Genomic DNA, 14,389 nt, shown 5'->3' on the forward strand with positions numbered 1-14,389 from the left:
CACTTTGGGAGGCCGAGGCAGGTGGATTGCCTGAGTTTAGGAGTTCGAGACCAGCCTGGGGAACACGGTGAAACCGAGTCTCTATTAAAAATATAAAAAATTAGCCAGGCGTGGCAGCATGCGCCCGTAATCCCAGCTACTAAGGGAGGCTGAGACAGGAGAATCTCTTGAACCTGGGCGGTGGAGGTTGCAGTGAGCCGAGATCACACCATTGTACTCCAGCCTGGGTGACAGAGCGAGACTCTGTCTCAAAAAAAAAAAAAAAAAAATATGGTGAAGGCTTTATAATTTGGGCTCAAAGGTAGAATTTGAAAGGCTTCATAATTTGGGCTCAAAAGTAGAATTTGTGTTTAGCATTTCATTCATTAACATTAAAGTTAATACCTACTTAAGTGAGGTATAGTGGTTGGCTGTACAAAGATTCAAAAGACCACTGTTAGAGGGATACTCAAGTTATTTCAGATCTGGCCCTCCTTTGATGAACAGAACAATTGCTCCTACTTTTCTGTTTAACATAAGAGGAGAAACTGTGGATTAAGCTTCCTGGAAAACTGGACTCTTCCCTATAGGACCCACAACAATTGCTGCAGATGTTGTATGTGGTAACAGTAGAAATAAGTGAAGTTGCCTTAATCTTCACCTAATGAAGACTGTTCGGCAGAAAATGTGCAAATAAAAATAATAGGTCTTCTTAGCATAAACATTTAGGTGTTCTTGAAAAAAATTCCTCAGGGAAGTGTTTTTCCCCCTTTTCTTTTTCTTTCATTTCTTTTTTTTTTTTTCTTTGAGACAGAGTCTAGCTCTGTAGTCCAGGCTGGAGTGCAATAGCGTGATCTTGGCTCACTGCAACCTCCATCTCCTGGTTTCAAGCAATTCTCCTGCCTCTGTCTCCCAAGTAGGTGGAATTACAGGTGCCCATAACCATGCCTGGCTGATTTTTGTATTTTTATTAGAGACGGGGTTTCACCATGTTGGCCAGGCTGATCCCGAATTCCTGGCTTCGGGTGACCTACCCGCCTCAGGCTCCCAAAGTGCTAGGATTACAGGCATGAGCCACCGCGCCCGGCCAGCATTTACTTTAAAACATTTTTACAAAATGGTAAAATTTTAGATGGCTCTCCAAGAGACCAAACTGAAAAAAAAAACCATTTATTTCAGTATCATGATGAACATTATGAAAGGATCAGTCTCTTCACAAAGTGGAAATTGCTGTGGGTCCTGTAAGAGGAAGGCTTAGTTGCAGTCTTCTTTATTAGCAGGGCTCAAACATTCTGGGGTAGAACGTGAACCAGTGGGCTGCAGTTACAGGGAGAGAGTTGGTTCAGTTTTTAAGAACACTGAAATGAGCAGTACAACTGCTTTTTTTTTTTTTTGAGACGGAGTCTCGCTCTGTCGCCCAGGCTGGAATGCAGTGGCAAGATCTCACTGCAAGCTCCGCCTCCCAGGTTCATGCCATTCTCCTGCCTCAGCCTCCCGAGTAGCTGGGACTACAGGCACCCGCCACCATGCCCGGCTAATTTTTTTTGTATTTTTAGTAGAGATGGGGTTTCACCATGTTAGCCAGGATGGTCTCGCTCCTGACCTCACGATCAGCCCGCCTCAGCCTCCCAAAGTGCTGGGATTACAGGTGTGAGCCACCGCGCCCGGCTGTACAGCTGCTCTTAAAGTGCCACTCTGTGCCTATCTGTCAGAGACTTTGGGGAGGGTCTCCCTGCTTTGTGAGTAACCTCAGTCAGTCATCTGGCTTGGGGCTCTAGAATGGAAGCTTTGTGCTTCCATGGTTTATTTATTTATTTTTCTCTTTTTTCTTTTAAAATGCTGTACTTTATGCCACATGCTTTCATGATGTGCATCAGGTGACTTACAACTTATGAAAACTTGACTTGCAGTGTTCATATTGCATTCTCAAGGTCTACTTCTCATTTTAGCGTGTTAATTTGCTGTTAGATTTTCCCCCCTAACATTTAATGCATCAGAGCAATTTTTAGAGTCTGAAAGACTTTTAAGGGACTTTTTCACCTTAACTACCCAACGGTTTCAAATGATCTGCAAACAGAGCTCTAACCACTGGGCTATGAGCCATCAGGAGCCAGAAGACAGGGCAAGCAGAGCAGCTGGAATGCAGTTTCTCTACAGTCACCAGCAGACTGTGCTGGCCTGGCCATCTGGACATGCAGGAGATACGGCAGAAAACAGACAGAAGGCCGCCTGGCCAGTCCTCAGCAGACTGAGCTGGCCTGGCCCATCTGGACATGTGGGAGATATGGCAGAAGACGGACAGAAGGCCACCCGGCCAGTTTTCACCATTACTTGGATAACATTTTGCTGCTGTCAGCCAGGGATAGCTTCTTCACATAATTGCCTCTCCTCTGTGTCTGGGTTCTCTCTGCTGAACTCATCCTGTGGCCTTCTGCCATCTCCACTGCATGCAGTCTACATCTGCAATGATTTAGCCACACCTCTTCATTCACCACGTACTTAGGGAGCACCTATTCTGTACTTGGCATTGGGCTTGGTGCTTGGGATAGAGTGATGAGCAAGAGAGATATAGATCTTATCTCCTGGAGCTTAAAGCCTAGTGGGCAAGACAAATAAATACCATGTGTAAGTTGTCATTACAGTCCTATTAAGGGAAATATGAGAGATTTAGATAGGGGAGCTAATTTAGATGAGGGTGAGTGGGCCAGGGCTGAGGGCATGCTTCATTGCCATGTGAACTTGAAGCCAAGGCCTAAAAGGTGAGAGTCCAACGTGTTAAATAGACATCATCATTCTAGAAATATGATCTTTTCTTCCTGGGTTCCTGGTCCATATTTCCATTTTCTTCATGGCTCTATCATGGGTTTTTGGTCTTGATTTCTCCTTACTAGACTCACTGCCCTGTGTGAGTGGCCATGTGGGCAGGTTTACCTCAGCTAGTCTTTGAATTTGCCACCTAATTGTTGTCCTCAGACCAGCCTGTCTGCTCCTCCTCTCTGAGTCAACCCCCATTCTCCACCAGTTGAAAGTTTCTATGTGAGGCTCTACCCCTTCATCAGAACCATCTACACAGAGTGAGTGCTGTTGTAACATCTAAAAATCTGTAAGAAGCATTTAGAAGGAGGATGGACTTTGATGTTATTCAAATCTGAATTCAGATCATGACTGTATTAGATGTGTGACCCCAGACAGTTTGTTGGATCTTTCCAAACCTCACTGTCATAATCTGTAAAATTATTGTTGGTGTGTGGATTAGAAATAATGTGTGCCAACTAGCTGGCACATAGTTGGCATTCAGTGAAAGCAGCCATCCCTTGGTTGAGCTAGGAGGGAAAAGAATGACTTGCAATAATTTTGGAACAGCAACTGAAGATTGGGTTTGGAGAAAGTTTCCACACACATTCTTTACCCTCTGTATGACTGTGATGTACCATGATTTGCAGGCAGAAGACAAGGCAGATGTGTTGAATAAGGAGCTCCTCTTGACCAAACAGAGGCTGGTGGAGACTGAAGAGGAGAAGAGGAAGCAAGAGGAAGAGACTGCCCAGGTAAAAGGAATATGTAGGCTTTTCTTTACAAAAGTATGTTGGTAGGGAATTAATACTATAAAAAAGAAGGAAAATTAAATTTCTTCTAAATCAAAGGTGATGTTAAAGCAGTAATGTAAGTAGTTGAGTGTACTTACTCAACATTTTTGTCCAACATTTCTGACATTTTTTTTTTTGAAGGGTGTTAAAAGAGGAGGCAGTATTTCTACCCTTGAACAGCTTTTAGGAATTTGCCTTTACTGAGATATTTAGCAAGAGTGTTGAGTTTTCTCTAAGTTTAGTAACTTGGAATTATGATCCAAGAGCTTTGACGAATCTGCAAATTTTGTGTTGTATCTCCAAGATAATTGACTTCTCTGAAGTAGTTTATGAGCATTGTTAAACCGAAAACCTAGAGATCTCTGCTGGGAGTTGCCACACAGCCCCGGCCTCAATCAGTCACACTTCATTTTCCTGATTCACACCTTAAGCAGCATCAGTATTCCTGGCGATGCTTTCAAACCTATTTCCTGGGGGAATATAAAGAAACATTTTGGGAACCAGCCTTGAAGTTAGCACCCTACACTCTTCATGGGAGCTGTAAGGCTAATTAGCCAGAAAATGCCACCAGTGCAAAGCAGTATAGGATGGGCAGAGGGGCCTATCGGCCCAAGGAATTGGAGCTCTCCGCTTCCCCAAGGAAGAACATGCTGCTTCATCAATGTTTTCTACCCCTGTCAGTCCCAGCCAGGGGCCTGACACAGATTAGATTATGAGTCAGAGTTTCATCACAAACAATTGAAGTCTTCTGCTAAGAGTGTGTTTGAATTTTACTAATATAGCTAACTTATAAAGTGAGGAAGTATCTCAAATCGTGATTAGCTTATTTTAATGAGTTTCATTCTGAGACATCAGTAATACTAAACTTAAAGCACAGCATAAAGCATTTCAAAGATCTACATCCAAGCAACCAGAAAAAAAGTTCCACTAAAGTTACATGTGGAGGAGTGTGTCATTTAGCACCTTCCAGACTTTATAAAGTGTTCCATGGTTTCTTTTTCCTTGGAATCTGATTTAATGAGTCTTTGGCGTTTACAGCCACCCAGGATATATATTTTTTACCTACTCAAAAATTTTCAGGGGCTGATTACTCAGTTTTAGATTATTTAGGCTCCTTAATGGGTTTTGTTTTTTCTTTACTTCCTGCCATCTTTGGGCCACTTAAGCTACTCTAGATGAGGCATAAAGCTCTTGGCAAATAAATTTAACCCGGGTTCTACCTGCTCCGTGGTTCCATAGACATATACTAGCCTGTAGGCAATTGATACCTAAAATGGGAAGGAATGTGACACTTGAATACTCACCTAGTATGTTGCAAGAACAATGCAAGATGCTTTGCACTTCCTCCCCTCCGTGTGCGTCTGTGTGTGTGTGACTGTTTTAATCATTATGGTACCCTTGTAAAATAGGGATTATTCTCATTTTCAGATGAGGAAACTATGGTTTAGATAAATTTAGTGACCCTTGCTCAAAGACTCTCAGCCAGCCAAGTCTGTCCTAACATCTATGGGGCCTTATCGTGGGAGGCGAGAAGGTTATCGTTTATGTCCTTAAATTATGTCGGATAGAGAATAAAGATCAATATAAACAACTGAGTGTAGATCAGTATAACTTACCAATTGCTTTTAGAATTTTAGAATCAGATATGAAGAAATTCAGAAATCTAATGAGGAGTGCAATTATAAATTGCAATAATTTATGAATTAGCAATTACAGAGTATATGCCATTAATAATTTGGGATGCTTTAGTGCAGAACGCATCTCTTTATTCTGATTATGTACTTAAAGTTTAAGCAGAGTTGTTTTTTGTTTGTTTCATTACTTGTTTGTTCAACAACTTGCAGAATTTAATTCTTTCCTTTGTATCTGGTAGCACCTGAGCTTTTCTATCACCTTAATTTTCCCCTATACCTAGAATTCTAGAGCTGCTGGGCCACAAAAATAACTGTGGTTGTAACTATAGCATTCATAATTTAACATTTCAGCGACTGTAACAAGTACCTGCCATTATGTGTCACTTTAGCTCCTTCTAAAGTCAGTTTCTTTAGTCCCTGAATCTCCTGTCCTTCTCAAAAGCTCTTATCTTCCCCCATCTTTTCTAACTCTAGTCCCCAAAGCCTCTTGTTCTGCCTCCAGAGAGGTAACAGCAGTAAAGGTAGACTATAAGGAGGCCTACAATGATTTTTTTCAGTAATTTATAGCGTCAAGAGTAATAAATTTAACATGCAGTATTGCCTTGATGTTTTGCTTTAGACTCTTTTTTTTTGAGACAGAGTCTGGCTCTGTCCCCTAGGCTAGAGTGCAGTGGCACCATCTCGGCTCACTGCAAGCTCCGCCTCCCGGGTTCACGCCATTCTCCTGCCTCAGCCTCCCGAGTAGCTGGGACTACAGGTGCCTGCCACCACGCCCTGCTAATTTTTTTGTATTTTTAGTAGAGACGGGGTTTCACTATGTTGGCCAGGATGGTCTCGAACTCCTGACCTCGTGATCCACCCACCTCGGCCTCCCAAAGTGCTAGGATTACAGGCTTGAGCCACCGTGCCCAGCCTGTTTTAGAGTCTTATAAGGATAAAGATAGCTTCTGAATGGACACTTATTTAGCAATATGTTTAGAAGTAGCAAGCATAAGCAATTTTATAATGGTGTTGTTCACATGTCTCATATTTTACAGAAAAGAAAGTAAGGTTTCTGCATCTCTGGAGATGATTGACTTTTTCAGATTATCAAGATGCAGCTTCCATGAAGATAATTTATACAGTTAACGTTGTTACCATTGTTACTATGAATCAGACAGATTTGAATATAGATGTTTGTGAAAATTTATTAAGATTTTGGCTGAATCCTGATATTTCTCATTCTATTCTTTCTAGCTAAAAGAAGTCTTCAGGAAACAGCTAGAGAAGGCAGAATATGAAATAAAGAAGACTACAGCTATCATTGCTGAGTATAAACAGGTAATGTACTTCTGTGGCACACAGAGCTAGTTATAGTTTGCTGCTATAAAAGTAATTTTTTTTTTTTTTGCTTGAGGCCAGGAGTTTGAGACTAGCCTGAGCAACATAGCAGGACCCCATATCTACAAAGAAAAATTTTTTTTTAGCCAGACACAGTGGCATGTGCCGGTAGTCCCAGCTACCCGGGAGGCTGAGGCAGGAGGATCACTTGTACCCAGGAGTTTGAGGCTGCAGTGAACTATGATTGCATCACTGCACTTCAGCCTGGGCAACAGAGCAAGACCCTGTCTCTAAAAAAATAAAAATAAAAAGTAATTATTTTGTTATTTTTCTTTGGGGAATAAATATTTTTGTTTTTAAAGTTTCCAGAATAGTTTTCCAGATTTATTAAATTTGGTGACTCACTCTCTCCTTTGAAGCAGACAGTGGTTGGACATACTTATAACTTATTACTTATAGCTTATTACTTATAACTGATAACTTGGGAGGTATAACTGACCAAAACAATCTATTGGTTGTTTACAGTGTTGGGTAGATGTAGAGGAATAGAAAAACCTTTTGATGACTACTGAGATCCTGTTTCTGCCTTACTCAGAAGCTAATTTCCAGTAGATCACACTCGGAACATTTGCCTCTTTGCGAAGTTTAATTATTGTATTAAATGGCAGTAGCTAGGGGATCAGTGTGTCCTTTGCTACCACGGTACAGAATGTGGTAGGCACTCTTTTTCCCACATGGCTATGTGGCCTTCCCCTCTACAGGCCAATGCTAGCAGGAAGCTTTCTATTGTGAACCTTAAAATGCTTTTAACCAAGGGCTCATCTTCTTGAGGATGTTTCTGGCCCCATCACCAGAGTGGACTCAAAAAGCAGCCTTTCCTGGTATCTACTGGTATCTTCTTGTCCTTCCTGTTGGCTGGACATGGCAAGGATTCCTCTCATTGCTGAGACCCTGAGTGATCTGTTCAAATTCCAGGTTTCTAGAATTAATTAAAGTACCATATGCCATCTTCTGATCTAAAGATTTCCCTGGGGTCTTCTACTTCACAGAGGACTCTGAAGTCTGATACTTACTTTTTTAAAAAATGTGTTTTTTTGCTTATAAATTAAATTTGTGTTCTTGTGGAAAATTAGAATAGTGCAGAGAAGCACAAAGAAAACAAATCTCCCTCAATCTTTCTAGCTAGAGATAATCATTGTAATATATTGAATATGCATTGTTGCTATACAAATGCTTTATAAATAAATTTATAATATATATAAACAGGATGAATTGTATTGTTTATCCTATTTTTTTGTAACTAGCCTTAGTTCACTAATACATTATGAACATCTTTCCATAAGGAATCCGCATATTCACAGAAGATTGAGAAATAAAACTTTAGAGCTATTTTACTCTTCTATGATAATCAATATATGTTTATTTAATGCCTGCTCTCTGTGAGGCTTAATACTTTGACAGACAAAAAGATGAATGAATTCAAGTTTTCTTCTCTAGAAGCTTATCATATAATGTGGAGGTAATACCTATGTAGAAATAAGAGGAAGGGAAACTTATTACATGTGGGAAATGAAACCTTTTGAGCTGTGCTTCAAAGGCGATATGAGACTTGGATCTGTAGAGATAAAGATGATCAAGAAGAGGATGGAAATGGTAGAAAAGAGAGAATAGGATGTGCAAAGGCACAGAAGTAGATGAGTGAAGAGAAAAATAATTCATTTGGTAAGAGATTCCGGTACAAAAGAGAAGCAAAGGGACATTAGGGTCCAGATAAAGGAAAGTCTTCAGGGCTAGGCTTGGGACCTTGGATTTTATTTTGTTTGTGGTAGGATCTTTTTGAGCAGGAAAGTGGCATAATCAAAGACATATTATTGGCACTAATCTGTCCCAGTAAGAAATGTGGAACCAAGGAGACAGACCACGAATACCAGAGTCCAAGTAAGAAGAACCAGGTCCCTGAACTAAATAACTAATGAAAATAGAGAAAAGGGAGACACAAAAGACAGTCTTTTCTTTCTTTTTTTTTTTTTTTTGCTAGACAAGAGAAAACCTTGAAGGTGATCTGAGATGTTGAATGTGGGCATCTAGGAGAAGAGGTGGTAGACATCATTAACCAATACAAGGAACATTAAAGACTATGTGCTGTGGAATGTGGAATTTCCCATTGCTACAAATGCATGTTTTTCATTGCCAGATTATGCCATGGGTGGCCACCAAATGCAGCACTCTTTAAATAGTAATCCTGGGGACTATTCTTGAATATTATCTGGCAAGCCCTTGAAATAATGCAAAAGGCAACAGACCTATCTGTTTGAAGATAAGGATATAAGACACAATCTAAATGCATTCTATAGTTGGAATTGGCTGTTACTGGCTCTATGCATAATGTTTTGGTTTATTTAAAAGGGTTTAAGGCTTGCAGAATCTACCATGGTGATCTCTTCTTTTTAACATCAGTCAATACAGTCCTACTAATGGTTCCTCAGGCTTGGATCTGGAGAAATTGGAATGAAACTCAACAAACTGAACTCAGCAAGCAAGCCCTCATCTCCAGAGCTATTTTTGAGTAGACTGGGATTTTTTTTAATGTCTGTTTTGATAATAGAGGTAGATCATATATGTTTTTATCTAAAATTGTACTTTAAAATTTCACATCTCGTTTTTCCACCTTTTTTTTTTTTTTTTTTTTTTTTTGTGAGACAAGGTCTTGCTCTGTCACCCAGACTGGAATGCAGTGGCCTGAACACAGCTCACTGCAGCCTTGACCTTCTGGGCTCAAGCGATCCTCCCACCTTTCATCCACTTTCCTAAAATAAAATATTCTTATTTCAGACAATGGATTTGAACATCCAATACTTATTTATCTAGATTTTTTCCTTTGAAAGCACCTATTTCTACCAATTCTAATACTTGTTAGCACCTTATTTCAGAATCAATAATAATAATATATTTTATTTAATGTACACTTACTATTGGCCAGGTGCTATGCTAATCCCTTTGCATACTTTTTTTTCCACTTGATTGCTATAGCACAGCACTTTTTAATCATGAGGAAACTGAGGCTTAGATTAATGACTTTGCCCAAGCTCACAAAGCTATAAAGAAATGGAGTTGGCCTGCCTTAAACTCACATTTAACTCCAGCAGCTAAGTTTTTAATTTCTATGGTATGTTGCCAAACCTACTTAATAAGAGTTTTAGTCTGTATTATTTTCTGGTCATTTTAACTTTGTTTTATCCACTCTGCCACTTCTTTTTTTTTTTTAATACCTTAAATTCTGGGGTACATGTGCAGAAGGTGCAGTTTTGTTACATAGGTATACACATGCCATGGTGGTTTGCTGCACCTATCAACCCATCACCTACATTAGGTATTTCGTCTAATGTTATGCCTCCCCTAGTCCCCTACCCCTCCACCAGGCCCCGGTGTTCATGTGTTCTCCCTATGTCCCTATGTTCTCCCTATGTCCATGTGTTCTCATTGTTCAACTCCCACATATGAGTGAGAACATCACTCTGCCACTTCTTAAGGAAACTTTTGTGATTGAAAGCAGGTTCTTTCTATGACAGTAGACAGGAGATATTTCTGTCTAGAATTCTTTTCATCAAGATTTTCTCAGCGTACTAACTTGTAGAAAGTGAATACTCAGCAAAGATTCTATAGGTTAATTCCAAAAGTGAGGCCAGGAATTCACTTGAACCAGTCACAGGCTAGTGACAGAAAGAAACCAAATCTACTCCCTGTATGTTTCTACTAATTAAGGTAGAGTGTGCTTTACATATGGAATGCTCCAGCTTTCTGCTGCTCATTTCCGAAATGACTGGCATTTGCAGTGCTATTCATTTGTAAAATTCCTTCTAGGATCAGATGTGCTAGCGTAACATATGAATTGATAAGTAGTTATGTGTACATGCTGCAAGAGTTGTTCTGTTTTCTAGTAAAAGACTCTTTTCTCATCCTTAGATCTGTTCGCAGTTGAGTACCAGGCTGGAGAAACAGCAAGCAGCCAGCAAGGAGGAGCTGGAAGCGGTAAAGGTAAGGAGTGAAATCATCCTGTGATAAAATTTATTTCAAAGTCACACAGGCTTGTAAGTACCTGAAAGAACCCTGAACACCACCATTTTGTATTAAAGGATTTATTAACAGGAATTATGGAGACTAGGATACCTCTCTTATGACCAGGTGTGATTGTCTTCCCTACCAGCTGAAAAGTTATGATGCTCCCATTAATCATATGGACTGTCAGAGGCAGCTAACATGAAAGTTAGGATTTGACATTGTCACAAGAAGCCCCAGAGCTTGAGATGAGCCATGTAGCTTTCTTGGGTGGTGTGAACCTGAGAACCCTCAGCAGCCCACATCTGACTGAGCCTGCATTGATCTGGCTTCAGTATGGGACTCAGTAGGATCATCCCATCACTCTGTTTATAAGTAAACACCATGGGCAATATAGAACTCAGCTGGAAAAACATGTGTTGGGTAACTGATTCTTGCATTAAGTTTTTAGAGGTTTATTTTTAAAGAAAACCTGTGGCATTTGTTTACTTGCTGCCCCCTGGTGGTAAAATGCATTATGTTGATGCTCTATTTGAAAAAAACAGATTGCTTATTCCATAGAAACAACAGTAAACCAATGGACTGGTATCCTTAAGAGGCAATGTTGTCATAGTCAACTTTTGGGATCAGTGTTACAGAAAACTGACATCATCTTATTTGAATATGTTCAGGTTTCATACTAGTAAATAAATGTGTAGTAAGTAATTTAGCATATAATTTAACAATCTTGAAAAGTGATTTAACCTTTCTAAGCTTCATTTTGTGTTCTATAAAATGGAGATAACATTACCTGCCTCAAAAAATCATTCTGAATGTTAAATAAGATAATGAATATAAAGTACATAGTGTATATAAAGTGCTTAGATTAGTACCTGACACACAAGACCTTGTATTCCAAAAGTATTTTCTCTTACTCATGTTACAAAATATCAATGAGAGATTTAGTGAGTATAGAGTTTGGTGGTCTCCCTCCCTGATGTGCTAAAATTTGTTGTTTGTGTCTTCCCTTTCTGATCTACTTTTGCACTTCTTTCTAGTTAGCACTTACCACGCTTTGTACATTATAGGCATACTGACCAAGATTCAGTTGATGAAGTGTCATGGCATAAAGGGGTTAACTCTCCTGAAGTGAATTTTTTTTTATTTCTTCTAAAAAAAAAAAAAAGGCATACATGTGCAGAAGGTGCATGTTTGTTACATAGGTATACATGTGCCATGGTGGTTTGCCATGTCTATTAAACTGTCCTCTAAGTTCCCTCCCCTCAGTCCCCACCCCCAACAACAGGCCCTGGTGAGTGTTGTTCCCCTCTTCTGTGTCCATATGTTCTCAATGCTAAACTGAAATCTTTATGGCAATAACAAAATGAGAATTTATATTGATTAGTCAGTAAAGGTTTTATTGAGCATATACTATGTGCATAGCTATTAGACTGCCATTTTGTTATAGAAATTACACATGAAAAGGAGCTTAAAATTTTCCTATAGGACAAGTTATGTACACATGCAAATTAAGAACTTAGGAAGCAGTTCAAGGGAGCTAAGTTGGGCCAGGTGCAGTGGCTCACGCCTGTAATCCCAGCACTTTAGGAGGCTGAGGCGAGATCACCTGAGGTCAGGAGTTCAAGACCAGCCTGGCCATCATGGTGAAACCCTGTCTCTACTAAAAATAACAAAAATTAGCCAGGCATAGTGGCTCACACCTGTAATCTCAGCTACTCGGGAGGCTGAGGCATGAGAATCACTTGAACCCAGGAGGTGGAGGTTGCAGTAAGCCGAGACTGTACTCCAGCCTTAGCAGCAGGGTAGATTCCATCTCAAAAAAACAAAAAACAAAAAAAAAAGTGCTAAGTTGGATCACATTGACAATCAGTGTTGTAGAGAAAACAAAATCATGAGAACTATAGACCAAAAAAGGCTTTATGGAGATTGGACTAAAGCAGGGTGGATAGAAATTAGTTAGAGAGAAGTGTTTAAACAGAACATTATAGAAGAAATGATGTGAGTGAAGACCCAAACATAGGAATGAGTATTTCAGTGTCTCATTACAGAGACTGATGTGATTAGAATAAGTATTAAGGAACAGAGGAAAGTATTAGCTAAGTAGGTGAGACTAGCTAATGAAAGGCCATGACATTCAGGAAGAGGAATGTAAACTTGTCTTAGCCAGAATAAAGAAGACAACTAGGCTCACGCCTGTCATTCCAACACTTTGGAGAGGCTGAGGTGGGTGGATCACTTGAGTCCAGGAGTTCAACTTGGGGAAACTCCTGGACTGGGTGCCTTGGTGAAACCCTATCTCTACAAAAAATACAAAAATTAGCTGGATGTGGTGGCATGCACCTGTAGTCCCAGCTCCTCAGGAGGCTGAAGTGGGAGGATCACTTCAGCCCAGGAAGCTGAAGCTGCAGTGAACTGTGAGCATGCCATGGCACTCCATCCTGGGTGACAGTAAGAGCCTGGTACAAAATTAAAAAAAAAAATAAGTAAAAATACAGTATATCTTCTTTTTTATTGATGATAAGGCTGCAAACAGGTAATTCATTTGATCAAGGTTACACAGCTAGTAGAACCAGGATTTAAGCCTGGAAGTCACTTTGTAAAGTCAATAACATTAGCTGTTAGACTATACTACCTCCCCTTTCTCTAGTGCTTCTTCCTGTCTCATGTGGTATGATAAATAGCTTTTGGTTTTTTCAGTTTCCTGTAATAACCTTCTTTTGTCATGATCACCCCCCAGTTCATCCTTTACACTATAATCAGAATGAGTGTTCCCAAATATAAAGTGATATTTGACTATCACTCTGTGTATCAATGCAGAATTAGATTGGCCACATATAGGGAACCCAAAATAGCACTGGCTTAAACATAAAAAGTGTTGATTATTTTATATAAAAGCAGCCTAGGACTAGAAAGGTATATCCTTGGTGTCATTAGTGACCCAAGCTAATCAGTCATTAGTGACCTACATCTTCATGTGGACTTGTATCCTCAAGGTCAACTAAAAACCAATCCTTTTTTTTTTTTCTTGAGACAGAGTCTCACCCTGTCGCCCAGGCTGGAGTGCAATGGCACAATCTCGGCTCACTGCAACTGCTGCCTCCCAGGTTCAAGCTATTCTCCTGCCTCAGCCTTCCAAGTACCTGGGATTACAGGCGTGTGCCTCCACACCCAGCTAATTTTTGTATTTTTAGTAGAAAAATACAAAATACATAGTTTCACCATGTTGGCCAGGCTGGTCTCGAACTCCTGACCTCATGTTCCACCCACCTTGGCCTCCCAAAGTGCTGAGATTACAGGCATGAGCCGCCGTGCCCAGCCCAAAACCAATCCTTTCAACTAGAGCTCCCACCATCACACCCATATTCTATGGCAGAATTTTAGTCCAAAAGGAGATGCAGGATATAAAGGCCTCATTCCCCTGGGTGAGCTCTTTCTAAGCAGCCTTCTTAGAAGCTCCCCTCTAAACTTCTGCTTACATAGCAGCTTTGAAGGAATTTAGAGAGTGTCACCTTTTTATCTAGACACACTGCCAGCTCAAATAAACTCAGGGTCTGTTAGTAAGGAAGAAGGAGTAATGGATATTGGGTGAGAATCAGCAGTATCCACCACATTTTAGCAGGTCTGCCAGACTGCAGCTCTGTCAAACTTATTGCTCTGTCTTTGACATGTAACACCAGGCTTGGTAGAGTAAATGAATACATTTTCTGTAGGATAAAATCAGAATTCAGCAACATGGCATTTAAGGACCTTTATGACCTGGCCACAGGGATCTCTCATCTCGCTCATTGTTGAATCACTTTCTGCTTAAGCCAT

General features: G+C 40.2%; 1 protein-coding gene and 1 long non-coding RNA gene across 17 annotated transcripts in view; one reads left to right on the forward strand and one right to left on the reverse strand.

The window, feature by feature from the left end:
• Positions 1 to 14,389, forward strand: part of RABGAP1L (RAB GTPase activating protein 1 like) — an 865,831-nt gene that overhangs the window by 842,876 nt on the left and 8,566 nt on the right. For all 13 annotated transcript variants that reach the window (XM_063627303.1, XM_063627307.1, XM_063627305.1 and 10 more), the window contains 3 exons: positions 3,423 to 3,527; positions 6,437 to 6,520; positions 10,484 to 10,555. In XM_063627303.1, the coding sequence (XP_063483373.1) occupies positions 3,423 to 3,527; positions 6,437 to 6,520; positions 10,484 to 10,555 (261 nt within the window). The remainder of the gene's footprint in view (positions 1 to 3,422; positions 3,528 to 6,436; positions 6,521 to 10,483; positions 10,556 to 14,389) is intronic.
• The window catches only part of LOC134734565 (uncharacterized), a 66,245-nt gene that overhangs the window by 38,923 nt on the left and 12,933 nt on the right, over positions 1 to 14,389 (reverse strand). The gene's annotated exons all lie outside the window — the stretch shown is intronic.

Source organism: Symphalangus syndactylus, chromosome 12, assembly GCF_028878055.3.
Source record: "Symphalangus syndactylus isolate Jambi chromosome 12, NHGRI_mSymSyn1-v2.1_pri, whole genome shotgun sequence".
Classification (NCBI taxonomy): domain Eukaryota; kingdom Metazoa; phylum Chordata; class Mammalia; order Primates; family Hylobatidae; genus Symphalangus; species Symphalangus syndactylus.